Source organism: Spermophilus citellus (assembly GCF_964194105.1).
Source record: "Spermophilus citellus genome assembly, chromosome: 4".
In the NCBI taxonomy this organism is placed as follows: domain Eukaryota; kingdom Metazoa; phylum Chordata; class Mammalia; order Rodentia; family Sciuridae; genus Spermophilus; species Spermophilus citellus.
In genome coordinates, this window is record NC_138185.1 from 198,303,832 (window position 1) to 198,331,781 (window position 27,950).

Below are 27,950 nucleotides of genomic sequence, written 5' to 3' on the forward strand. Positions count from 1 at the left end.
TGTACAGGTTAGGCAAGTATTCTGCCACTGAGCCACATCCTCAGCCCACAAGTTCTTTTGAAAATTATTTGGTGTTTCATTATGTATATGATCTTTAAGAAACCTTTATCACCAAGTAGTTCTAATAATTTCATTCTGTGCAGCTACAAATAAGCACAAGTTTTAGAGGACTGCTATTTCTTCCCATATAAGCACTTTCTCCATGAAGGCAATTTTGTTTTACTTTTCAACTACATAAAATGATATCTAATAATATCCATAGCTCAGCCAAAAAAGGTTAGATATAACCTATTAACAATCAATCAATAAAATTATGAGAACTGTAAGAGTGTATACCCTTTCCGCTGAAAAATAGTAATCATAACAATGATAGTAGTAATAATAATTACAATTTTATTTATTGAGCTTTACTATGTTCTAGTAAGGCAAAAGTTCTTAAAGTGAACCTCCATTCCCCATTAACAGCATCATTTGGGAACTGATAATACACATTCTTAAGTGAATGAAAAATTCTGAGTGGGGCCTAGTCTCCAGGTGATTCTGGTATAGCTGAACCACTGGCCTAGGAGAGCCAAACAGCTTGACAATAAAACAGTTTTAAATTATGATTTTAGGAAACTCTTGAACTCTGGATTTCATGAATATAGTGATGTCAAAATATATATTTTTATTAATACCTTTTTATAGTTGTTGATGGGCCTTTATTTTATTTATTTATATGTGGTGCTGAGAATTGAACCCAGTCCCTCACACATGCTAGGCAAGCACTCTACCACTGAGCTACAACCCCAACCCAAAATATATAGTTTTTGTGGCTTTCTTAGAGCCTGAGAGAAAGGAAGAAAAAGTAGTTCTTTCAATTTATTTCTCAAAACACCTCAGCTTTGATGATTTGATGATTAACTACGATTTTCAAACAGTTATTGTTGGCCAGAATCTACATTAAGGGTGCTTATAATTACCTAATTTAGATTTAGTTTCCACAACAGTTATTTCCATTTATAGAAGTGAATACTAAGTCTTAGAGAATGTTAAGTAACTTGCCTCACAGAAAGCAGGAATCAGAACCAGGACTGGACGCCATATCTGACTCAGGGTTTTTATACCATTGTCTCCAAGATCTTTAAATATTTTTTTTTTTTTTTTGCCAGTTTTAAAGCCAGCAGCACCACTTTGCTTCAAATTAAACTTTGGCAAGAACTTTGCTGAATTTTAGCCTTCACAAATACCTTATTCTGTCTGAACTTTTAAAAATCCAGAAAGTACATATTTAATGCTAAATGTTGTCAAGATCATCATCACCTAAAAGACTTGTCTTTTATGTTAGAATTTTGGGTAACATAAATAAAGGAGAAATTATTCTCTATTTTAAACACAAATATAAGTTTCTGGCTGGGGATATAGCTCAATGGTGAAGCATTAACCTAATATGTGCAAGGCCCTGGGTTTGATTCAGCACCACACATGAAGTCTGCCATGGCAATAATTTCTTTTCTTTTTTTCCTTTGGTACCAGGGATTGAACCCAGGGGCACTTAACCACTGAGTCACATCTCCAGTCCTTAAATTTTTTTTTTTTTTTATTTACAGGGACTGGGGTTATGGCTCAACAATAGAGCACTTGCCTTGCATGTGCAAGGCCCTGGGTTCGATCCTCAGAAGCACATATAAATAGTTAATTTTTTTTTTTTTTAATTTAGAGACGGGGTCTTGCTGAGTTGCTTAGGGCCTCATTAAGTGGCTGAAGCTGGCTTTGAACTTATGATTCTCCTGCCTCATCTTCCGAAGCTGCTGGGATTACCCAGCATGTACCACCAAGTCTGGCTATAATTTCTTAATATCTAGCATAGTTTATTCTATCATGATTTAGTATCTCTCTCTTTTTTTTTTGTGGTACTGGGGATTGAACCCAGGATCCCATGTACTCTACCACAGAGCCCTCTATTGTTTTTAATTTTAACTGAAAATATATTCCAATTCAGTTCTTTTATTTGTAGTAGCCTCTTTGCTACTAAATTAATCCTGAAAATACTTCCAATAATAAAAACTCTAACTAAAGTTTAGAAACCACCATCACCATAGCAATTCTTAAATTTTTTCCCTTCCTTTTTTTGTGGTGCTAGGAATTAAACCCAGAGCCTCACATATGCTAATAAGCAGGTGCTCTATGGCTGAGCTACACAGCCCACAAAGACAGTTCTACTTTATTTATTTATTTTTTGCAGTATTAGGGATTGAGTCCAGAGTGTTCTATTGCAGAGCCAGATCTACAGCGTTGTATTTATTTTTTTTGAGACAGGGTTGAAGTTGAAGAATTTTTCCTTATACTTGCCATTTTCTTATCTCAGTCTCCCAAATCACTGGGATTGCAGGTATACTCAGTTTCTTTCCTTTAATGACTGGATCTCAGCTAATCGTTTTGCTTTATGCATTGCAATGCACAGGATAACATCAAGAATGTGAACTATTTGAATAAAAGGAGTAAAATCTTAAAAAGTGCTTCCAAGAGCAGCCTAGGCATCATGTAATTATTAAAACTATAGTGGAAACTGCTTGATTGATTCAACCTGGAAGGAGCTCAGCTGAGAATACCCATGATGGGATATACATTGTTGGATTTACCGTGTCCTTGACAGCCATGAAGCAGTGACAGATCCAGCGCCGAGTGGTGCCATCACGACATATATAAGAGAAGGCTCTATCAAAATTCCTATCTGGTGCACAGAAAGAAACTTTCTCTATTGTCTGGTCAACTATGAGGTCCTAGAAAACGGAAAGCACAAAGAAAGAGGATTTATGAAGTTAATCTCAGAATAAACACAGGAGGTTCATTTTACAATACAGAATCCCTACATAAGATGCAACTAGACGACAAAATAGTGATTTGAAAACCAAGAATTTGACTTAAGAGACATTGCTTTGTCCAGAGGGCTCTCTCGCTTCATCTACTTTTTTTTCTTTTGGTGGCACTGGGGATTGAACACAGACTTCACACATGCTCGGCTAGTGTTCTATCACTGAGCGGCATTCCTAGCCCTTTTAAAAATTTTATCTTAAGACACAGTCTTACTAAGTTACCCAGGCTGGACTCAAATTTTCGATCTTCCCACCTTAGCCTCCTGAATCGCTGGGTTTTTAGGTTTATATCACTGCACCCGGTTTCATCTCTATGTTCTAAAATATATTTTGGTTGGTTATAGTTTTAGATCTCTTTCATGGGAGATGTATGTTCAATTTGATAATATATATATATGCAAATCAATGTTTAATCCTTTTGGTTTACTTGCAATATAAGCTAAAATATATGATAATCATGCTTCTACTATCGTTTTTACACAAATTATTTTTTTAATATATACTGTTCCATACTTTGCTTTTTTCAATTAAGAATATGCCCCACATGTGAATTTTTTTAGTCAGGTACTGTATTTTGCATATGTATAGCTTCCATTTGGTTCTAACTCACAGTTTGTTTCTCTGCTGGGATTTCTAGTTACTCATTCAAGATCAGCATATTTCCTTTACATCAGTGAGTTACCATACCTACTTCAAAATTCTTGTCATCTCCAGGTTCAGTTTTTATTGCTTTCTGTAACAAGTCATACTTTCCTGTTCTTTGTATGCTAAGTTATTTTACACTGCATTATAGACTTTGTGGATATTATTTGTAGACAGTCTAGATTCTATTACATTCCTTGCAAGTGTGGTGTTTTTGGTTTTAGCAGGTAGTTAACTAGATTACACTCAAATGGCCAACTCCATCTTTTGGATAGCAGCTCAAATATCAGTTTTTATATTGTTAGCTGGACTATTTAGAGTCTGCCTCACACCTGCATGGTTAAGAGATTAGAATTTAGGCCTCCTTCTCTTTGGCTCTCTCATAGCCAGGATACCCCTTTCACTTTCTGGTGGCTGCTGTTGCTTCAATTTCTGTCTTCTGTTTTTTTTTTTTTTTTTTGACCAGAATGACTAAGAGTTTTGGATATTCTGTATGATATATAAACTAGGGTCTATAACAAAGAGTAGAAACTATGAAATGGGAAATGACCTAGTGCCATTTCCTTCTTCCAAGTGTCAACTTCTTCCAGAATCTGCCTGCTTTGGGTTATTCTCTAGTGCTTTCAGATAACTGGGTTGTTTTGTTCAGAGTTTACTGTTGTTTTCAGGAGGATCAGTCCAATAGGAGCATTTGTACAACCTTGCTGTAAGTGAAACATATTGAGGATACTTTCAAAAAATTTTTTTCCTCTTAGTAATATAAATTTCATTTCCATCCATGATTCAATTTTATTTATCCCTTTTTCTAAGAAACTATCCAGTATTTAACTATACTCTTAAGTAGGTACACTTTAGAAGAACCAAGATGGACATGGGTGGGGAGACGGATAGCAAGGCAAATTGATAGTTTCTTGCTCAAAGTTTAGGGACCTCAAATTTTGGCTTCTGTACCATGGAAAATTTGTATAGATCATGGTGTGACCTTGTCATACTCAACACAAAAGTGTATTAACCCCTGCTCATGGCAAAATATAAAGGTGGAAGATGGATTCAAAAGTGACAAGCCACCAATTACTACTACCAATCTGTTAAAAACTAAATTAATGAATGGAAGTGCTGAAAACAGCACACTAGGGGGCAGCATCACTTTCCAACTACAGTATAAAACAAATACCCAGACTTAAAAGCAGAATAGGGTTCATCCAAAACACTAATGAAAATAATACACATTCTTAAAACCAAATTGACTAATATAATCATTGTTTCCAAAAGTAATGCACTGAAATTTAAGACCACTGCTTCTCTGAAATTAAAAAGAGTCTTACATGTAAAGTAAACTAACTAAAATGCAGCAACTCCAAATTTATCAGGCAAATTTCCTATCAAAACTGCTTTTTATCTGACAGATGTTCTTCCTTCCAGTGAAATTTGATTTTTTTAAAAAAATTGTCATATTATTAAACTTTTTTTATTAACTTACATCTTTTAGGAATTTTTTTTTTTAAAGAGAGAGTGAGAGAGAGAGAGAGAATTTTTTTTTTTAATATTTATTTTTTAGTTCTCGGCGGACACAACATCTTTGTTGGTATGTGGTGCTGAGGATCGAACATAGGCCGCACGCATGCCAGGCGAGCGCGCTACCGCTTGAGCCACATCCCCAGCCCTCTTTTAGGAATTTTTTAAAAACATTTTTAGTTGGAGTTGGACACAGTACCTTTGTTTATTTATTTTTTTGTATGTGGTGCTGAGGATCGAACCCAGTGTCTCACACATGCTAGGCAAGTGCTCTACTACTAAGCTATAATCCCAGCCCCAGGAAATCTTAATTAATGATTAAATGCATTTATGTAATACTATATGATTTCTTGATGCAGAGTCAATGTGTCTGTTCTTAGTCATTTAGGATCACTTTCTCTCAAATAAAAATGCTACCTAGGATTTGAGTTATTGTTTGAATCCTAAGTAAATGTTAACCAAAGAGCCATTCTCTAGGCTTAAAATGTTCATTTATGTTGCATTTACAGTTAAATAGCAGGTTAATTATAAGTGATAGTTTACCTATCACTTTCTAAAAGCAGTGTTTTCTTAAGGAACAAGAAGAAATTTCAGATGTAGCCTGTCATATTTTAATTTTTTTTTTTTTTTTTACTTATGGTAAAAGGTGCAGCATCTTTTATATTCGTGGGGGGTGAAACATTTTTAAATATGTAAGAAAAAAACCAGAACTCAGATCTTAACATTAAATGCTAGTGCTTAGTACATTAAACATGCTATGTCATGTAGAACAAAATGTTGAGAATTCCATTTTTCATAAGGTAAATAAGTAATTAAATTGGTTTCCTGAACATTAAGCAGTCTCTCAAAATACTGTACTTTGAACAAGGTGGAAGGATATACAGTGATTATAACAGCTTAATGGCATCATATTTGATCATTAGGGATAAAAAATGATCAAATATGATATGAGCAGTTATATTTAAGCTTACAAAAATCTTACCTTAGTTTTTTCATCCACAACTCTGAGTCCATCTGCTGATACCCACAGGACTGCCTTCACTGCCTTCTTTCCAGTCTTTTAAGAGAAACCAAAAAAGGAGGGGAAGGGGAGATACACATATATAATATTAAAAAATAGTCATCTTCCATAGAAAATACTGACTCTGCCTTCCAAAAGTGACAAGTACAGACGAAGTCCAAGTTCAGGAGGGGTACCCAAAGCCAGATACTCAAACCAAACTGCAGAAACATTCAGGAAAAAACAAGCCAAAGCCATTATTTTAGAAACACAATGCGAAACAATAAGAAAAACTTAAGTAAGGGGGGAAGGGACAGATGGAATCAAAACTAAGATATCACATTCCATAAGGGGCAAAGAATTTATAACTAGATTCTTCACCCATTTAAAAAATCAACCAAGAAAACCAAGAGTCAGATAAATATTAAGTACATAAGGAGTTACACCACAAGTAGCTTCTACAAATATACACAGAGTAGAAAGTAAAAAGTAAGTCTAAATGCTGATCCTTCCACTATCCTCTGACCCCAATGTGAATAGCAGGACCCTTGGTTACCTGAAATTTTCATATTAAAAATGACAAGGAGTCTTTATTATTCTATTAACCATCCTTAAAAAAACACTATTTCTCCTCTCATGTTTAACACAAAACTTTAGTTTTTAATTTGACATTAAATGTATGGAGACATTTGGAAACATAGGATAATCTAAAAACTGAGTAAACAAACTTCTTATAATATGAATTTTCTTTTTACTGGCTGAGAAAACACTTTTTATTGGTACCTAAGACTCACATGAGAACAAACTGATATTTAATTTCTCCAATGATGGAATGCAATAGTAATTTAACAATGTCCTTTCTTCTTAACTGCTCCAAGGATACACGAAAATAAAACAAAACAAAGGTCAAAAACAGGTATTACATTGTAATAGAAATACATATTAAAAAGGATGCTGGTACCAAATTTGGAGCAGCAGCCTCTAGATGAGATGAGAGAATACCCCAAATACCATTCTCCTCTACATGTGCCCAAGGCCAGGAATCTTTGATATGGGAGGTCTAATCTTATTTAAATGAACTGTTTTGGTCCACTCCAGAGGTTCATCATCTCCATCATCATCACACATTTGATGAATGCCTATAATTTGTTAGCAAGTGGAAATACTTGAAAAGCTCATAGTCCAATGAAAGGCGATATTCAGATAAACAAAAATACAGTAATAAGTGCTAGAGTAGAACTGAAAACAAGGTCCAATATGCCAGCCATCAGGCACAATCAAATTTATTTGTGGAACTGGAACAGCCTATACCAAAATCATCAACCTAGGTTCTGAACAATTTTTCTTAAAGCCCTAGTATGGGAGTAGGGATGTAGAGAAGTAACAATGGTAGTGGACCTGCAAAGGGGAAGAAACAACAGTAAAATCCTGAAAGCAATCAACATACAAGTCTGGGCTCTGTAAATATTTCAATACTCCATGAAACTAGGTTGGGTGAGTGAGGAATAATGGGAGAAAAGAGGTAGGAAAGGCCTTGTCATGGAGGGCCTTGTATGCCTGCTAAAGATTTTTTGTAGGCAATTAGAAGCTACTGAAGCAAGTGAAACACAATAAAACAGATCTGCACCTTTAAAACATAACTTTGGTAGCAGTGTGCAGGTTGGAAAGAGTCAGGGAAGCAGGATGACTAAAAGGTTGGATGTGTGACAAAATGAGGATCCAGCTGTCTTGGCTGATGGATATGGAAACAGAAGGCTTTAAATGGTAATGTAAGGGAGGAGTGATGAGCATTTTTCTTGAATTCCTATCTTGGGTAACTGAGTGGAGAGGGTACTACCAATAAAGAGAACAGAAGAGATGTAAAAGCCAGTTTGAGAGGGGAAGAATAGGATTTCAGGCAAAGTTTGAGATGTCTGTGTAATATCCAGGAGGAGAAATTCAATAGGCAATTGGATATATGTTTGAAGCTCAATAGAGTATTCTAAGATAGAATTTTAAGATTTGGTAGACATCAATGATTGGAGTAATAAAGAGAGCAAGAACACCAATAAATTAAAGAATTGTTCCAATTCTTTAATCCTTGAAACATCACAAAAGAATGGATAGACAGACACACTCTAGTCAGTTCTATTTCTCTGGAAGGCCCTGACTAAAAAAAAGTGGATGTTAAACTAGAATGGGTTGAGAAGTAAACAAAAGGCAAGAAGAGTCTATGAATATTAAATACTCTCTTTAAAAAGCTTTCCTGTAAAAAGGAGGAGAGCTATAGAGCAATGGGTATAGGCAGAAGAGATCTGTAATAAACTAGCATGTTATATTAGATACAGAATAGGCTTTGGAGTAAGACAAATAAGAGTCTGAATTTTGTGCAGATATTTATAAGCTAAGCAAGTGATATAGCCCTCTGAGCTTCAATTTCTTCATCTATAAAACATTTGCAGGTTTAAATGGGTTATACATTATTTATAGTATCTAGAATTTAAATAGGGTAATAAATAATTGGTAGTCATTAATCATCATTACATTACTATTGAAAAAATTAAAAAAAAATTCTCCCAATAGCAAAACTTCTTGAAAGAGTTACTTTCAACAATGACGACAATTGATCATGTTTATATGCTGAGTGGGGAAAACCAGTGCAAAGATGGAGACATGAGGCCCAGAAAAAGAGAGAAGACTACTTCAGAAAACAAATTCCTTCAGGAGACAGGATGGGATGGAGCTAGAATACAAGTTGTAGATATGCAGAAGGGTGTCCTTTCCTCTGTAATGGAAAGATGTCATGAGGCAGAGTAGAGATGAAGACAAATTTATAAAGGAAGAAATGGCACGTTGGAGAAATTCAACCCAAAGAAGCATAAATCTATTTGTGAAGGAGATGACATTACTTGCTTTACTTCCTGGGGTGAGAAAGGAAGGATGGCAGGGTGAAACAGTAAAGATTTAGAATAGCAGTCCTAGGGGCAATGTAGTTTAGTGACCAAGAACCAAGATGCTGTCTGGGTTTGAATTCTGGTTCAGCAACTTACTAGCATGACCAAGGATAAGTTACTTAACTTTGCTATACTTCAGTTTCTGCATCTGTATAATGATGTTAATAATTTCATATATCTTATGAGAGTGTGATAATAAAATGAGAATGAGTTCATGTATATAAAAAGTTTAGAACTAGGCTGGTTGTATAATTTACCGTCCACACTGGAACCATTTTGAAAATGAAAGGGGGCACTATTAAAACCTAGGAACAGATGTTATGTTAGGGCTGTTCCAGGCAATCTGGGACAAAAAAAGTCACCCCATCAACAAGGTTAACTGCCCATTTTTAACCAATAATGTAACATTGAATATTTTGTTGAAGGTAAGCTCTGTGAGGACTTTTTCCCATCTGTATTGTTCTCTGCTGTATCCTGATTTTTTTAAAAAATTTTTTTAGTTGTAGATGGACACAATACCTTTATTTATTTATTTATTTTTATGGGGGATGCTGAGGATTGAATCCAGCACCTCACACATGCCAGGAGAGTGCCCTACTGCTAAGCCCCTGTATCATGATCTTGATGCTTGGAATGGAGTAGGAATTTAAGAAATATTTGTTGAAAGAAGAAATTTGCTAAATGTCTACTCTAAGGAATGGAAAATGACTAACCAATGACATAGAAGGCTGCCAAATGGCACTGAAAATCCTGTGTAAGACATTTAAATTTACAGTTTTATCAGTCTGTATGTTCTGTAATTGTAGCCTGTCGTGTTCAGCATTTGAGGGAAGAGAGCGGATTACTTCAAGGTTAAAGACTAAAGGTGGGAAAAATAAAAGGCCATTTTATAATGGGACTGTTCTCCAGTTCGCTTCCTTATAATATTCAGACAAATACAACATTCTTGGCCCAATTTTATGGTTATGAAAACTTTTTGAGATATGCCTTTATAAAAACTTGTATACCATTATACTAATGTATTAGCGAGAAGTTGTATTTTGTCATATTCATGGCTTCTGCTATTTTTAAATAGGGAAAGATAATATGAATTCTTTTTGTATTTATTAATATATTTGAGTGCCAGTTCTTGAATTTTGCCTCATTTCATTTACTCAGTTAGGTACTGAGATATCAATATTCAAAGATGCTTGTAGCTGATATTTCTAGATTTCCTCTTAGAACTTTTGTAATAGTGACACTTCTGTATTATTTGTAAACTTTTAGAGTCTTTCATTCTGATAATATAAACTGAGATTCCTTGGAACTTTTTTTAATAAATATTTTTTATAGTAGATGGACACAATACCTTTATTTTATTTTTATGTGGTGCTGAGGATCGAACCCTAGTGCATGCTAGGCAAGCGCTCTACCAACTGAGCTACAGCCCCAGCCCACTCCTTGGCACTTTTAAGAAAAGAAGATAAAAGTCATAGAAAATGAATTTTTTTTGGCTTCTGTTTGCTTTAAAACTAGCTATTTAAACCAATAATTCTCAGAGATCAGGTCAAAGCTGGCTAAAGGGACTGGGAGGAAAAAAAAAGATAACTTAAGGTATGAAATGCAGAACTACATAAATTTTGTGGTATAAATACCCCTTCAAAAATACTGCATACTTTAGGTGCTACTAAATTTGTGGCAGTGATAAAGTAATGTAAGATATCAGCAATTATTTCATAACTGCTATTCCAAGATGTTCTATTTTAATAAAAACTGAGTTTACAGGTGAAATTAATGCTGAGTAGTGTCAATGTCATGAAAAAATTTCATACATAATAAAGATAAAATTGCTAATTCTTCAAAGAAAGAAAATGGATCAAACATGGACAGAATTCTAGTAACTTAGAATTTAAACTAGTGAAATCTAAACAGAAGAATCAAGTTAACCTGTGAGTGAAAAATGACAAACTTTCAAATAACCACTCTATTCTTTAAATAGCCAGCTTAGAATTTAAAAATTACCATCTGCTTTGAACCCTTATTATGGGTAATATAAATCAAAATAGCAGTTAAGCAGGCTCTGACCCAGAAGAATATGATAACAAGTTAGTGGATTTATTAAAAATTAGTAAATCAGAAATTTGTATTGCAAGTAAGAGAAACATACAGATAATCTTAACATAAAAAACAGTAAAGGAAGATTGTGAGTTCAAAACTAGCCTTAGCAAAAGCGAGGCACCAAGCAACTCAATGAGACCCTGTCTCTAAATAAAATACCAAATAGGGTGGGGATATGGCTCAGTGGTTAAGTGCCCTGAGTTCAATCCCTGCTACCTCCCCACCAAAAAAAAAAAAAAAAAAAAAAAAGGTAAAGAAAGATTAAAATGACAGAAACAGTAAGTTAAATACAATGCACTGTAAGATCATTTTCTACTGTACACAGGAAAATACAATTGAAATATCCAACTACTACAAAGAACTGCTACTTATCTATCTCCAGAGTATGACAGTTTTTAAAAGGAGAAGCCACTTTACAAAATAAATCGAAAAAAGATGAAGTTAACAAATTGACGATATTCCTAGTAGGCTGAAAGATCCCTATGTTCTTTTTCATTTTACATACTGATGAAGAAGTAAATACTGGGGAGATATGAGTTGGGGAAGTGAGGGATTGGTAGGCTTTTTGGTGAAGAGCCAGATAGCAAATATTTGGAGTTTTATGGCCCATATAATCTCTATTGCAACGACTTAAGTCTGGCATTGTAGCACAAATGCAGCTACAACCAATAAGTAAACAAATGGGTATGGATTTGTTCCAGTAAAACTTTATTTTCAAAAACAAATAGCAGGGCTGGAGTTGTGGCTCAGCGATAGAGTATTCGCCTAGTGCACGTGAGGCCCTGGGTTTGATTCTCAGCACTACATATAAATAAAAATATAAATAAAAAGAAAGGTATTGTGTCCAACTACAACTAAATGTATACATATACATATATATATATTAAAAAAAATAACAGGGGCCGGGGATACAGCTCAGTTGGTAGAGTGCTTGCCTCACATGCACAAGGCCCTGGTTTTAATCCCCAGCACCACCAAAAAAAAAAAAAAAAGAACAAAACAAATAGCAGGCTGTAGTCTGCTGACTTAAGTTGTAGGTGGACACAATACCTTTATTTTATTTATTTATATGTGGTGCTGAGGATCGAACCTAGGGCCTCACACATGCCAGGCAAGTGCTCCACCACTGAGCCACAATCCCAGCCCTAGAAAGTGATCATTAATTAAACCGTTTTGGAAAGACAATTCATTATATTTAAACATTAGATCTGTTTGCAATTGTGTCCCTAAATCCTGCTACCTCATTTTTTTGACAAACATATTTATATTCTATTATTTTAAACTGTGACTCCCATCTTAGATGCTGTCCAATCTAAAATTCTATGATTCCCAAGGTCACTAAGGAGATAAAACATGCAATTAACCAATATAAATAGAAGTGATATTTAGAGGCAAGATAGTACCCAAGATGGGCTAGGCATATGATACAGAAGAGCAAAAAGGTTAAGCAGATGTTCTATTGTAAGCTAAAGCAACGAAATGCTATAAAGACACAGGGATGCATAATTTGGCATAGCTATGAAATATTAAGAAGCAACAGCATCAAACAGACCAATTTGAGTAAGAGGCCCAGAGGAAGTCCCTTTTTTCTGAGCAAAAATGATTTGCATTTCCACTGTGCAAAGTTCTTTCAGCTACAAACCAAAGGTCTTCAAGGGTACCCAGTGTGTTAAGAATTGCTGGTCAGTCTTTCTGTCATACCTACACATAGAGATAACCCAGTCAATGAAAAAAAAGTAATAACCATACATTGGGAAGGCAACTATGATACAGTGTGCCTTTTAATAAGTGAATAAGAGACTTCTTTTACAGAGCACTTGGCTTCATTTTTTTTTTAAATTTTAAACTTGAAGACAAGCCTTGAAGTCTATAATTTGGTATTTGAACTTCTGAACAGAATGGTGTAATGGATAAATACAATGAAAATTCCCCAAAGCAGTGAATGGACAGAATCACAACTTCTTAGCCATCTCCAATGGCTACTTCATTAAAAATACAATAACTTTTAGTCTGGGACACTAAGATACACTATTTCCGATAGTTTCTTAAATAAGAGAGGATAGTTAAAGGCTTTGGGGAAAAAAAAAATAAGGATAAAAGTATATCAAGAGCCAAACAGCAAAGAGACTTTTAGAGACAATTCAGTTCTTCTAGTTTGCTAAATCACTTTACCGAGGTGGGGTATGAGAGAGACCTGGGGATTATTTTAACATTAGGTGCCTATTTCAAATATACATATATAGAGAAAGAAATGTGCATGTGCCAGTTAAATATATCTAATAGCTAAAAGGAAAAATTTACAGGTATTTCAAATTTGACCTGTCCAAAATCAAATTCATCATATCCCTTTCTCACAATGAATGACTCCACCATCCCTTTGGTCATCCACATGTGAAAGTTGAATTGCATCTTATGTTTTCTTTTCCACATCCCTAAGTTGAATGAATGAAATGAGTGTGGAGCATGTTCTCTCTCATCCAATGTCCCTGGTAGTGTTGGTCCTTCTGTTTGAAGTCCCCTTCTTCTCTAACTTACTTTATTGTTTTTCATAATTTTAAATCTTGGTCTTAGGTGTCATTTTCTAAAAGCTTGCGTGAATTACAACCTATCTAGTCCAAGCACTTACAAGCTTTGTGACTAATATCTAATATTTCCTCCTCTCTTCCATTAGCACCTGTTATTGTTCAATAAATTGGTAACCATTTCTTAACACTATCTGATTCCCAAGGTGAACTTGGGAACAGAATATCTGTCATTAATTTACTAAACTCAAATATTGTGGAGCAACTATTAGATCACATACTATTCTATCAACTGAAGATTCAGCAGTGAACAAAATAAGTAAAAATCCCTGTCCTCAGAGGGCTTATATTTTAGTGAAAAATATAAATAAATAAAATATATGGAATGGCAAATGGTGGAGAATAATAAAGCTAGGAAGGAAAATAGGAATATATCTATATCTATATGGAGAAGGCTGGTATCTGTATGTTAAAATAGAGTTGCCAAGAAAGTACTCATTGAGATGGGGCTTTTGAGAAAAGAGAAGGAAATGGAGAAAGTGAGCCACACATATATCTCTGGTGATACGTGTTCTGAACTAGAGGTAATAGAGAATATAAAGGCCTTGAAGTAGAAGTATATCTGGTGTTTAAGGAATTAGCAAGGAGAATAGTATAGCTTGAACAGAGAGAGTAATAGGGAGAGTGGAACCAGATAAGAGGAAAAAAAAGGAAGAGGGAATTCATGTCCAGTGTCCTTCAAGGCCTAAAAAGCTTTAGCTTCTACTCTGTTGTCAGGAGCCACTGGAGGATCTGGGGCAGTGGGGCAACAAAACTGGACTTCTGTTTTAAAAAGATCACTCAGGCTTTCTTGATAGGAGATGCTAGGGGGACAACAATGGAAACAGGGGAATTAGGATGCTGCTGCAATGACTCATGTGAGAGGAGAAGCTAGTTTGGACCAGGGCAATAATGGTGTAGTTAGAATTGATTAAGCTATAGCAGACAGGAATTGCTAATTGGCTGGATGTAGGTTGTAAGAGAAAAGAGGAAAGTCAAGGTCATCTGGAATTTTTGGCTATAGCATAGGGACAGACAAGAGTTGCTGTATATTGAGTTGAGTAAGACCAGAGGAGATGATAATGATACCTAGCACTTACCTATGACAGGAAGCTGGGTTTTTTTGGTATACTTCACTTTTATTTATTCATTTAATCTTCACAGCAATCACATGAGGTAGATATTAGTCACAAAGCTTGTAAGTGCTTGGACTAGAATTAAACAGAAGGAATCTGCCCTTTACTCCTACGCTATATTGCTTCTACGACAGAAGAAGATGTCTGGAGATAAAAATTTCAAAACCATCAGCATAGTATTTAAGTCATGACACTCAATGGGTTCATCATGGGAGAGATGCAGGCAGGAAAGAATCCACAGACTGAGAGGTAGGCAGTGATAAAGGAAGCAGAAGGGTCTGATTTCTAAGCTATGATTGAACAGTGTTTCAAGGGGTATAGAAGGATGAGTTATGTCAGATTCTACTGATGGTCCAAGTTGGGTGACAGGCTCATTGGAATAATAATATAAAAGAAGAATTGACAAGAGCAAGCAGCTCTGGTGGAGTGATAGAGATGTTTAAATGGAATCAATAAAAGAAGGACAGCAGGAGCTGAAGTGTACCAAGAAGAAACTTTTTTTTTTTTTAAAAAGATGGTTTCTTTTTATAATGATCCATGAAATAAAGAAAACTGATTATGGAGGAGAAAGCCAGTTGCATTGTTAGAATAAGAGCAGAAATAATAAAAAATGTAGTGGAAAGTTGGCCTCAGGACACAGGTAGTTCATCCCTTGAATAGAAGGGAAAGAGAATATTTGAGTACGGATACAGATAGGTGAGTGAATGTGGAAGTTGGCTTTTGTGAAAGTCTTCTTCAAGATTGGTTTTATTTTCTAAGTATGAAGCAAGCTGAAAACAGAATAGAGTAAGAAACTCTAGAGGTTTAAGGAAAAAGAGGAGGCGTGAAATAGTCATCTAAAAACAAGAGAGTAGTTGGGTTAAGAGAGACTGTCTTGTTCATCTTTGTCATGGATAATGCAACCCCTAGCAGGTTTTAAATACTGACTTGAGGCTCTAGAACTACTGAGTTGTCATGAACACAGTGAAAAAAGATAACTCTGAAGGCTAATGATTTTTTTCTTTTTAGTCTAGAAAAGGTCAGTGAAAGACCTTTAACATTGCCAGTTGATCATGGCACGGGAAAAAAAAATGAAACTATCTTCTGATGACTCTTGTCTTTTGTTTTGTTTTCACCCTCCTAGGAATTTATAATAAGGCACTTCCAGAGGAAAAATAAACTAAATCCTAAAAGATCCATCCAATAAAATATAAGAGGAGGTAAAATCTACACAAGAAAGAGCATGATAATTTAAAAAACAAGAAGGAAGAAAAAAGGTAGATATTTCTCCACTTTAAATAAAAGGATGATTAAGGAGGATAAGCATTAAGCATAATTTCTCACAGAAGAAAAAAATCTAAAATAGAATGCAAATATGATCCAAAGTACCATAAAATGTTTTATTCTCAAGAATTAGGTAAAAAAACAACATAATCATGCATTTCTTTTCAATCAAGCATTCTTTAAAACATAACCATTTTTAATGGCACTATTTAACAATTATAAAAAGATAAAAACTTTAAAAAGTATATTTAACAATATGTTAAGAGGATCTGCTAGAACAAATATTCTAATTATTTTAGTGATTTTTATATAGTTAGAAGTAAGTGACATAATAGCCTAGGGAGGATTTCACAACTCAAATGCCTACAGGGTTAAAGGCAGGTAACAAAATGAGAGGCAGGGCGAGTGTAGGATGAGTTCAGGGACTGTGATGAATAGGCAATCCAAGGGCACTACTGCCACATGGAAAGCATGAGATTTTGTCAGATTTTCTAATTCTTAAGAGAGGCTCCTTTTTTAAAAAACTTTTTTTTTTAGTTGTAGATGGAGATAATACCCTCATTGTTTATTTTTATGTGGTGCTGAGGATCGAACCATTGTCTGTCTCGTGCTAGGCAAGCACTCTACCCCTGACCTACAGCCCCAGTCCCATGAGAGCTTCATTTTTCATATAAAAACTCTCCATGTTTAAAATTAATTTCAAATTTATGAACCCCGTCCAGGCCATACAATCCACATTTGTGTAAGTATTCCGGCCCTTGAGCTGTCTAGTGTTCTCTCATTAGATACTTCACCATTCATCCTAATTAAGAATATCCTAGGAAAGCAGAGACCAGTACTTCTAAATGAGAGAATATCAACATGGGGTAGGCGAGAGAACTCTGTACCAAGTTTCAGAAAATCTTGGTTTCAGTGTAGGTGCTGCCATTTAGTACTAGCTGAGACATAATCTTGAGCTTCTGTTCATTTATTTGTAAACTGCAATGTCATTTACTAATTCGCTGAGTTGTAAGTAGCAAATTAGAAAGTAGGTCGGAGCATATTATGAATTATAAAACCTGATATATAAATAAGTGGCTTTAAAACAAAAAAAAAAATCTTAACAAGAGCAACCAAAGAACACTATTCTCTTTGTTGTCAGTTGCCTCATAAAATGGGATTATAGATTATGCTCATGGAGTTTCTCAAATACATTAAAATTGTAGAATCCTATTTAAATGTTAGGTGCCATGTAATTACCTAGTAAAGAAGTATTTGCTTAGTATGGCCAACTACACTAATAAAATGTGCAACTCTTTAGAGATTATTATGTACAACTTCATTTAAGAGTTGTGCACATTACTTGATTTCCTAAGGCAATGAGCAATTTCATGTAGTTAGTTTGGAAAAAGTTTATCTCAGGTCCTCATTACTTTTTTAAAAAAGATGTTGATAATACAGTTCTGTAACAGACCAGATTAAAATAAATAAATAAATAAATATACTTAAAATATTAGTTTATTTTTTAGTTGTAGATTTAAACAATATCTTTATTTTATTTATTTATTCATTTTTATGTGGTGCTGAGGATCAAACCCAGGGCCTCCCATGTGCTAGACGAGCACTCTACAGCTGAGCCACTACCCCAGCACTTTAACATGTATTTTTTAGTTGTTGATAGACTTTTATTTTATTTACTTATTCGTGTTGCTAAGAATCAAACCCAATGCCTCACACATGCCCAGCCAGTGCACTACTGCTGAGCCCCAGCCACAGACCAGATTTATTTGCTCCCCTCTTGCTAAAGTTTCTGGAGGTACTACTCCTATCAGTGGATAATGCAGCAATAGGGAAGGGACAGTGGTCAGGTCCAGGAGGTAACTTGGGGAAAAGAGAAAGTAGTTCTCTTAGCTATCAGGGCGAACAGTTCTTCCATTTACCTACTTTTATGTAAACATGTTCAGAGGAAATATTACATTTCTTCATTACTGTTTATCCTGGACCATCCAAACATAGAGATTCAAAGTCAAAGTTTTAAAATTTATGAGGAACTATACTGGATAAAAACTCCCTAGTGGGCTGGGGTTGTGGCTCAGTGGTAGAGCACTTACTTGCCTAGCATGTGTGAGGCACTGGATTTGATCCTCAGCACCACATAAGAAGATAAATAAATAAAATAAAGGTATTGGTCCATCTACAACTAAAAAATAAAAAATAAAAAAACCTCCCTAGCATATATTGTATTCTATGAAGATTCTTCATTTTTGGCTTTCCTCAAATCACTGTTGATCTGGCATACTCAACAAATCAGGTCTCTTCATCAGCCTATTTCTTGCAGACTACTATGGGGATGAACTGAATGATGGAAGACTTAAATCTCCAAATTAAATTTTTGCATTTGTAAGCACATTTGTAATAGGAGAATGTAATTTACCAAATTAGGTTGTACACACATATGAATATGTAACTACAAATCCCACTAATATGTACAAATAAAAAAATTAGAAAGAAAAGTGCATTCCCGGGCTGGGAGTATAGCTCAGGAGAAGAATCTTGCCTAGCATGCATGTAGTCCTGGATTCTATCCCCAGCACTGAGAGAAAACAAAATAAAACAAAACCCAGCAACCTGTCCCCCAAAACATTAACAAAGCACATTTCTGGTGAAAATATATATGAGTAATGCTTTTTTCCACTTCTTTTTCCAAACTCTTTGAATAAAACTTTTTGACTTACTATAATTTTCAAAACTGTATGTTAGAATAAAACTGCCCTGACATAAAAATAATTTTTCCCCTAATAACTTAAGAAAATAATTGATAGTCACATTTGTTCAGGGATGCCATTATGGGACCACTTAGCATCTTTGAAGGAAATCCTGTGGAAGTCAATCTCACTACTGGGATTTAAATATATCCAAATTTCAAAAATGTTAGTTTGAACCACCGAAAAAGATTATTTTCTTTTTTTAAAGAATGGTAGAGCAAAAGATTTATTATAAAGGGAAAATACACACTTGAAAATAGGAGTGTGGGCAATCAGAGTTGCAAAGATGATTCTTTAAATCTTTACTAAAAAGGTAAATTAACTAGAGATAAAATCCAAAGTTAAATTATTCCCCTTTAAAAAGAAAGTTGGAAAGTAATAGTGAGTTTCTAGGAAGCTCTTCATTTACTGATATCTTTTAAATTCCCTTGTAAATAATATGAAAATAGAGTAACTGTATAGCATAGTGGTTTAAGAGATGGGCTCTGAAGTCAGATTATCTGGGTTCAAATTTGATCTTCAACTATTTATTGGATCTGTGAACTCAGGCAGGTAACTTGATCTCTGTAAACCTCAGTTTTCTCATTCTATAACTGAATATTAACTTTAAGGTTAAAATGATTAAATGAGATGATTCATAATTTTCTCTTATATTACATAAATTCAACATGTGACAAAAATGCAGTGAAAACAGCTAACAAGGGGCTGGGGTTGTGGCTCAGTGGTAGAGTGCTTGTCTAGCACATGTGAGGCCCTGGGTTCGATCCTAGTACCTCATATAAATAAATAAATAAATAAATAATTTAAAGGTATTGTGTTCACTACAACTAAAAAATATTAAAAGAAAAAAAAACAGCTAACAATAACAGCCACAAAATAGGTACGCCATAGCCCCATTATATACAGAAATGACTGTCCACCTTGGGAATGATTTTGAAATGAGGGATATCTTTGTTACCTAATTCTATGTTACAACTTTTAAAAAATATGTACTATTAACATTGCTTTTCTATTCAGCAATATTTTCTACTACCTAGGCATGGCTGTTTTAACTACAGTAGATAAAACAGATCTCTAGGAAGATAACTGAAATTGTATGATAATTGTGATGATGTGGAATTGCTTTTAAAAATTCTATTTAGGAAAGAATAATTATTACACAAAAAATTTCCTTAACAATTATAAAATTTCCCAATAGGTATAATGCCAATTTATAATGCTATAAATGTCTGCACGAGTCTATTTATAGATATAAATCCTACATATTAAACAAACACAGATTTGCAGTGTTGGGGATCATCAAACTCACAGTCTCATGTATGCTAGGCAAGATCTCTACCACTGAACAATATCTGGGAATATAGCTCAGAGGTAGGTAGAGTGCTTCTGGGTTCAATTCCCAGTACAACAACAAAACAAAACATTAAAAAAAAAACTCTTAAAGATAAACTTAGATACAAAAATATTAAAAATATATTTACCTATTTGTATACTGCCACCCTGGTTATTCTTTTTGTTTTGTTTTTGTGGTACCCAGGGGCTTGTACATGCTTTGTAAGAACTTTACAACTGAGTTACATCATCAGCCCTGTATTCTTAATCTGAACATTAAACAATCATTACTAGGAAAATATCTACATTAAGTATGTTCCACATGACAAACATTTGGTAGACTAATAATTAAGACTTTGTTTTGGCAACAGTAGGGATTGTACTCAGGGGCACTTTACCACTGAGCTACATTCTCAGCCCTTTTTATTTTTTGAGATAGGCTATTACTAAGCTAAGTTGTTGAAGCTCGCATCAAACTTGAGATCCTCTTGCCTCAATCTCCTAAATTGATGGAATTATAGATGTGCACCACTACTGCCCTGCCTGATTTTCTTATATTAGCAGCCCAGATTAAAAATCATAGTAGGATCCCTAAAGATAAATGTACTTTTACTTAGTCACTAAAAATTAATTTAGTTTGAAAAAATAACAGTGGGGTACTTTAAATAATTTGGGGTACTTTAAATTTTCACTTGAATATTTCTCCCCGTTTCTTTGTCAATATTAGGCACTATATAAAATCTGCCTGTTAAAAATGTGACTAATGCCCTAATATAAACAGAGTTTTGTAAGATCAAATGAAATTTATTTTAATACCTAGTGCTGAAGAGATAATAATTTGTTAATTTACTCAATTCATTTCTTGGACTTCCCTAGAAATCACCAGAATTAGTATCAAAAGACCCAGGAAATATCACAGATCAACAGGAACTATCTAATTCATTAATTTCTACACATAGTTTTAAAAGACAGCAAAGCTATACTTCTTTTAATATGTCAGTGCTATATACTAGGGGTGTAACTCCTTATAAAGCAAGCATGAATGTGGCATCAAACTTACTTTTCCAAAGAAGCCTTTGAAGAACTTCCTTTCCTGGAGGAACAGGGGGACAAGTCGATTGCTATTATTGTATGGGCTAAATGTCCTAGGGTTTTACATCAATAAGCACATACAGAAGTCAGGAAAAGGGCAAAGTGGGAGAAAGGAAGGGAGTGAGAGTTTTAAAGAGTTATCCATACCAGGAGTGACAGGGGAAAGGGAAGGGTGCATGAAAATGCAGGAAACACATTGTATGGCCTAAGAATCCACAGAAAGAGAAGATATGAGAATGTGTAGACATGCAGAGCAACTAGTTAATTTATTAATCTCTATTTACTTTTTAAACAGAGATTATCCAAATTTGGCAGCAGAGAAAAAGATCAGGACATACTGGTTTGGTATGATTTTTGCATTTTAAATTCGTAACAGTGAGTAATAAATAGAAGATTGGTTCCAAATACATTTTTCAATTTAAAATCAGTGGCAGCCAGGTGCAGTGAAGCATATGCCTGTAGTATCAGCTACTTGGGAGACTGAGGCAGGAGGATCACTTGAGCTCAGTAGTTCAGGACTAGCTTGGAAAATATAGTAAGACCCTATTTCTTTCTTTCTTTTTTTAAGTAAAGTTTTTAGTTATAGATAGACACAATACCTTTCTTTATTTTTATGTGGTATTGAGGACTGAACCCAGTGTCTTACACGTGCTAGACAAGTGCTCTACTACTGAGCTACAACTCCAGCCCCAGACCCCATTTCTTTTTCTTTTCTTTTCTTAAAAATATTTTTAGTTATACATGAACACAATATCTTTATTTTGTTTATTTATTTCTATGTGGTGCTGAGGGTCGAACCCAGTGCTTCACATGCGAGAGGCAAGCTCTCTGTCACTGAGCCACAACCCCAGTCCCCAAGACCCCATTTATTGAAATAAAATAAGTGGTTAACTATGGTCAACTATGTGGAAATCATCAATTAAAAATGAAACCACATAATCACATATAAAAAGTACAACAGGGCTGGGAATGCAATTACAGTGGGCCAACTATATTCTTTGCTGAGCTGAATATATGTATGTGGAATATACTGAACAGTGTATGGAAGGAAAGAGGGCCCATGCCTGCCTGACCCTGGGGCTACACATATATACATAAGAGATTTTAAAAAGCACTGTAGGGGTTGGGGAGGTAACTCAATATAAAGAACTTGCCTCGCAAGTGGTGAGCCCCTGGGTTTGATCCTCAGCACCGAAGGAAAAAAAACAAAGCAAAACATAAAGCACGAGTATGCATCAATGATCCTTGTCACACTTTTTCTTACTGAGTTTAAGAAGTCACCTAGAGAAGCCTCCAATCTACTTAAGGGACTCTTAGTCACTGGCTTTCGTTTACTTATGTACTAGTATCAATCTCTGTGTGTGTATGATCAATTCCATAACACACATGGGGAAATAACAGATATATTTGTTCCAGATTTTTAAAAAATCACCTATAAAGAACACAGGCTAATGTCTGACCTGGAGCTGAGAAAACATATCTAAGAACCTATCCATGTCTGTGGGCCACAAACAAAATTTAAGGAAGCATTTTGCTTCCTTCTAAATGCTGTTGTTTTGAAATAAACTTTTATTGGCATTTGTAAGTATGAAACTATCTGGATAAGAGAGGCATAGCTATCTATGGTTCTGTCACCAATTTTTAAGCACCATTTATAAAAACTGGCCATTAATTAAATTCTGAAGAATTTGTGCATTGTATTTGAGTTCTAATTCACCCAATCTGGCTTAATTTTACTGGGATTGAACTATATTTAAAGTCTTTGCTTTTTATAATCATAAATTTTTATTAGTGGATAAACGTCTAGGAAAAGACAACTGTTCTCAGATAATTTATGAATTCATTCAATGCTCTCAAAACATTATAAAGGCTGTTTTTCTTCTAAGTTTTGAAAGTCACAAACAGCATCCAACAGTTCTACAAAATATTTTGAATTTGTGCTGGTAAAATAATATAATAGGACAGTTATCACAATAAGACTATTTCTGCTGCCAAATTTGGTGACTCTAGTTTTGTTAAGACTATGAGTATCCATCAGTTTTTAAGGATGCAGCCAAAGTTCAAAGATTCACCATTTTTGAGGAGTGGGAGGTAAGGGAAGGAGATTGTTAATATTTAATTTAGTTCCTAGAAAAGTCTCTTGTTAAGTATGGTGCTTTACATTTCTTATAAAAGACCCCAGATGTTAATGAAGAAAGTTAACGTGCAAAAATGCATAAAAGACAGTTATTAGAGAATATTAATGTTCTTTAAAAATTAAGTTATGATTCTTTTACCTGCTAAAACAAGAACATATATTAAAACAAATATATCAAATAGTGAATAAAAAAAAAACAACATATTAGAAACTGGTAGTATAAAGAAACTAGTCTAAAACCAAGACAGACAGGGAGAAACATTTAAGAGTCAATGGGAAGAAATGACCTTTTAAAATGAAGGGCATATTAAACTAGAGTAAAGCAAGATAATAAAAGGCCTGACACAATATTTATAAATCTGATTGATAAATGTCAATACTCCTCACCCTGTGACCATAAAAGCCACAAAAATGGGCAACAACCATTTCTTTCATTTATCCTGTATAACCTAAGTTCTATAGTAACTAATTAGTGAAATTACATCACAAAGTAAATGAGTTGAAAATAACTAACTTTATGAATATATTTTAGACATACATATTTTCTGAGAAGCATATTTAAAAACTATTTTGTTTAGTAATGGAATTTTTTTCATTTAAGAATATCAAATACACAGATGACTTCCCACTGAAGTTGAAATAATTCAAAATTGTAAGGGACTACTTTGGGGAAAAACCCACACATATAACTACAGTTGCAAATTATCTTCTCCTTCAATTCTCCCCAAGTTAAAAAAAAAAATTAAAAATGTTAAGTTTTTAGTTTAAAGATCAATCACATGATAGGTTTGTTTGTGTTGCTACTTAAGTGTTATATGTGAGCTATATAATTCTTTAAATTCTAAAACTTTGATATTCAAATTAATTCCAAAGACATTTTATTTCCATTTATTTGAAATTAAGAGGAACCTTTATGATTTATTTTTTTAAAAAGTGAGCAAAAAAACTCTAGAGACATAGCATTCAGCACAATATAAGCATCTGGCAAAGCAGGTTGTAGGTTCCCAGTGGATGTTTGTTAGAAGAATGTGTGTTCCTGGGAGAAAACGGCACCTAGATACTGCTAGGTAGTAAACAAAAATCATAAATACATGTGCACTAGTATGATCTGAGAAGAACATATTGAAGGTCTCTGATCTTCTGCAAGATTCTTAGTATAGTACTAGAAAGAATACTCATAGGAAGGGGAAGTTTCATTGAGCATAATAAACAGGAGGTATACCTCAGTTTTCCAAAAATTTCAATCTCCTTTTAAAAAATAACATGTTTGCCAATTCAGAACTATATATAATTGCTTCAAATCTCCTGGATAGGGTTTGCCTAGCAATTTGGTTTTTTTTTTTTTTTTTTTGGATATTGAGTATTGAATTCAGGGGCACTCAACCACTGAGCCACATTCCCAGCCCTATTTTGTATTTTTATTTAGAGACAGAGTCTCACTGAGTTGCTTAGTGCCTCACTGTTGCTGAGGCTGGCTTTAAATTTTTGATCTTCCTGACTCAGCCTCCTGAACCACTGATTATAGGTGTGCGCTACCCTGCTCGGCACCTAGCAATTTTAAAAATAATTTTTAATTTTATTTTATGTTTTTTTTGCAGTGTTGGGGATGGAAAACCCAGGACCTTGAGCATGCTAGGCAAGCACCCTACCATAAGTTTCATCCCCAGCCCTAAAATAACTTTTTGATGAAAAGTTCAGAAGTGGTCAATTTTCCCTTGAAGTTCAAAAGTTTAAGTACGCCCAGAAGAGCCATCATCAATAATATATAAAACTTCCTTTCACTCAGGAAAGACCACAGGGAAATAAGGATTTAGAGATATGCAAAATGATATTTTAACTTTAAAATATTAAACATAAAATGAGATTATAATAATTACTATAAGATTCAATTTTACCATATATTGAGGATTGGATTGTTTTATGTATATTCATTCCAGAAATATTTTTTGAGTAGCTACTATGTATCAGAAATTGTTCTAGACATATGTATAATTCTTAAAATGGCAATTTAGCTCCCATTTCTGGTGACTATAAACTCATTAAGTTGAATCTAAATAAACCAATGCCTCAAATAAACATGCATGCAGTTGATAATCTTCTTGGTTTAAAAAAATAAAAAGGTAACAAAAAAATCCACTCAACTAAAAAAATAGTTTTAGTCTGGTGCAATGGCACAAGCCTGTGATCCCACAAACCTGTAATCCCACCCAGCAATTTGAGAGGGTAAAGTAGGAGGATCTGCAAGTTTGAGGCCTGTCCAGGTTACTCAGTGAGACCCTGTCTCAAAAAATAAAATAAAAAGGGCTGGGAATGTATTTCAGTGGTACAGTGCCCCCAGGTTCAGTCCTCAATACTTAAAAAAAAAAAAAAGTTTAAAACTGGATGGTTAAATACTGGCTATCTCTGGAATTAACAAATTTTTTACTTATGCATTTTTAGGTTCATTTGTATTTTGTATAATAAACATATATTGCCTATATGTACAGAGATGTTTCTAATTAAAAGAAGTTAAAACAAAAACTAGACAGTGGTTGGAGTATAGCTTAGTGGTAGATCCCTTGCTTGTCATGTGCAAGGCCCTGGGTTTGGTTCCAAATACCACAAAAATGAAAAAGAACACCCCAAAGCACCCATAAAACTAGACAGCTAAGAGGACTGACTGTTCATTAACAACTTAATATCTTCTAGACAAACTTAAATCATCTTTAGTGTTTTATTAGACAATGAACATGAAGTCATAATCTGAATTAAAAGATTTTCTAAAGGCTCATTTCACAGTGGCTTTTTAACCCTAAGTTATGTAAGTTATAAGATTTTAATACCTATTTGTTGTTTGATTCAGGTCTACTTGGTTTTTGGTTACTGTTTTTAGTCATTAGTAATACAATGTTACATTATTTAAGAAATGTAAGTATTTGTATTATTTTTTAAAATGTTCTTACCTAAACTCATCAACTAAGAATTATTTTGTAAACAAGAAAATTGAATTTTCATTTCTCTTTTATATAGGTTTTGGTGAAAATGGAAAATTAAATTGTCTGAATCTATATTTAATTGGGGAATATATTCAAATCACACAGCAAATCTATAGTTTCATGTATCATAACACATAAATCCTTTTAACATTGATGATGAATTAGAGAGGATAAATTAGGAATGGCTTCAATCATTTAAGAATGTAAATGACCAGAATCTGAGGTAAAGATATGTACATTTGTGGAGAGATATATATGTATACTTGTGTCTACAGAGTTATTATTGTTTAGTTCTTTGTATAGTAACTACAATCAGATTTTTTTTTCCTTTTTTCCTTTTACAACAAATTCATACATTTATTCCAAAATAAAATCTACCTTTGAGATGTTTTTTAATTTTATATATTTCTATATCTTTCATAGAGAAATTAAAGATAAAGAGGAAATATAGATTATATCAACAAGCAGAGAAGTTTCAGTTATTAAGCAAATTGAGAAAAAAAAAAGTAGTCATTAGCAGCCAAACTTGTGTCAGCGTACCATATCAGCAAACCCAAAGCAACATGTATTTAATGCTGTTTGGGGAAAAAGGCATGCAGAAGTAACACTTAAAAGCTTTCACATCAAGTGGGAAAAGGCCACATATTGGAAAGAAGGAAGGGTGTGAAGAGGGCTTTCAGAATCTATGGAATGTTCCTTAAACCTATCAAAAATATGAACAATTTAATCTGAACCTTTATGAACCATGAACCAATTCTCTCCTTTTACTAAATCCGCAAGCATGTGCCTGGGATGTATTCTATAGCATTAATAGGCAAAGGAAACATTTATCCTGGAAAGGGGTCTCTCCATTCCAAGTGTGCTAAAGTTTATGCAAAAGGCAGTAGAAAAGATTTTGTTAGAGGAATGTAGATAAGAAAGCTGGAAAGTAGGAATGAGGACAAGAAGAAGAAATCCTAGAAGTAAACCTTGTGAGGCATCAACACAGATATTTCTATTTTCTACTTTCTGTTGGAAAGCTGTTTGTCATAGTAGATTTAAAATAAATATATTTCCCAATTATCACAGGTTGAGATGTTAACTTTAACCATTTTTATTCTGCTTTTAGAGTATTATTCTTCTATCAGATTTTACATCACTTGTTTCATATGGATTATAATAAATCAAAAGTACATTTGGGGTGAAGTTTGGCCTAAATTGAAGAGGTTGGTCTTTATAATTTATACCTTTGTAGGGACAGCATGAGATGTTCTCTTTTAGTATGCCCACATCTTTTGCATTAAAAGAAACATTGTTCTTACTGGATATTGAGTCACTAACATCTACTGAGCACAATATTGTAAGAAAATATTGACATATAGATCAAAATATATAGATCAATACTAGCAACCATCAAATACATACAGCTTTCAATCTTTTTACAGCATCTTCACAAATGTGCATTCCTCTTGACTCATCAACTTCTACATGGCCAAGGTACTGTAAAAAGAACAAAAAATGTTCACATTATTGCTATGTTTTTGAGTAGCTTCTATATGGTAGGGATTAGGTAGTAGAAACAAGGGAAATTCCCTCACTTAAGAAAATCAGTCATTGTAGAAAAGTTAAGATATTCTTATTTTAATTACCAATAGTGTCTTCATATGAAGAATTTAGAATGATTATTTC

The 27,950-nt window shown here is 34.1% G+C and overlaps 1 protein-coding gene across 13 annotated transcripts in view; it reads right to left on the reverse strand.

The window, feature by feature from the left end:
* Positions 1-27,950, reverse strand: part of NUMB (NUMB endocytic adaptor protein) — a 176,484-nt gene that overhangs the window by 16,901 nt on the left and 131,633 nt on the right. For 12 of the 13 annotated variants that reach the window (XM_081289447.1, XM_081289444.1, XM_081289453.1 and 9 more), the window contains 4 exons: positions 27,687-27,761; positions 21,139-21,171; positions 5,995-6,069; positions 2,622-2,762 (listed from right to left, as the gene is read on the reverse strand). In XM_081289447.1, the coding sequence (XP_081145573.1) occupies positions 2,622-2,762; positions 5,995-6,069; positions 21,139-21,171; positions 27,687-27,761 (324 nt within the window). The remainder of the gene's footprint in view (positions 1-2,621; positions 2,763-5,994; positions 6,070-21,138; positions 21,172-27,686; positions 27,762-27,950) is intronic. The other variant, XM_081289448.1, reaches the window with a different exon arrangement.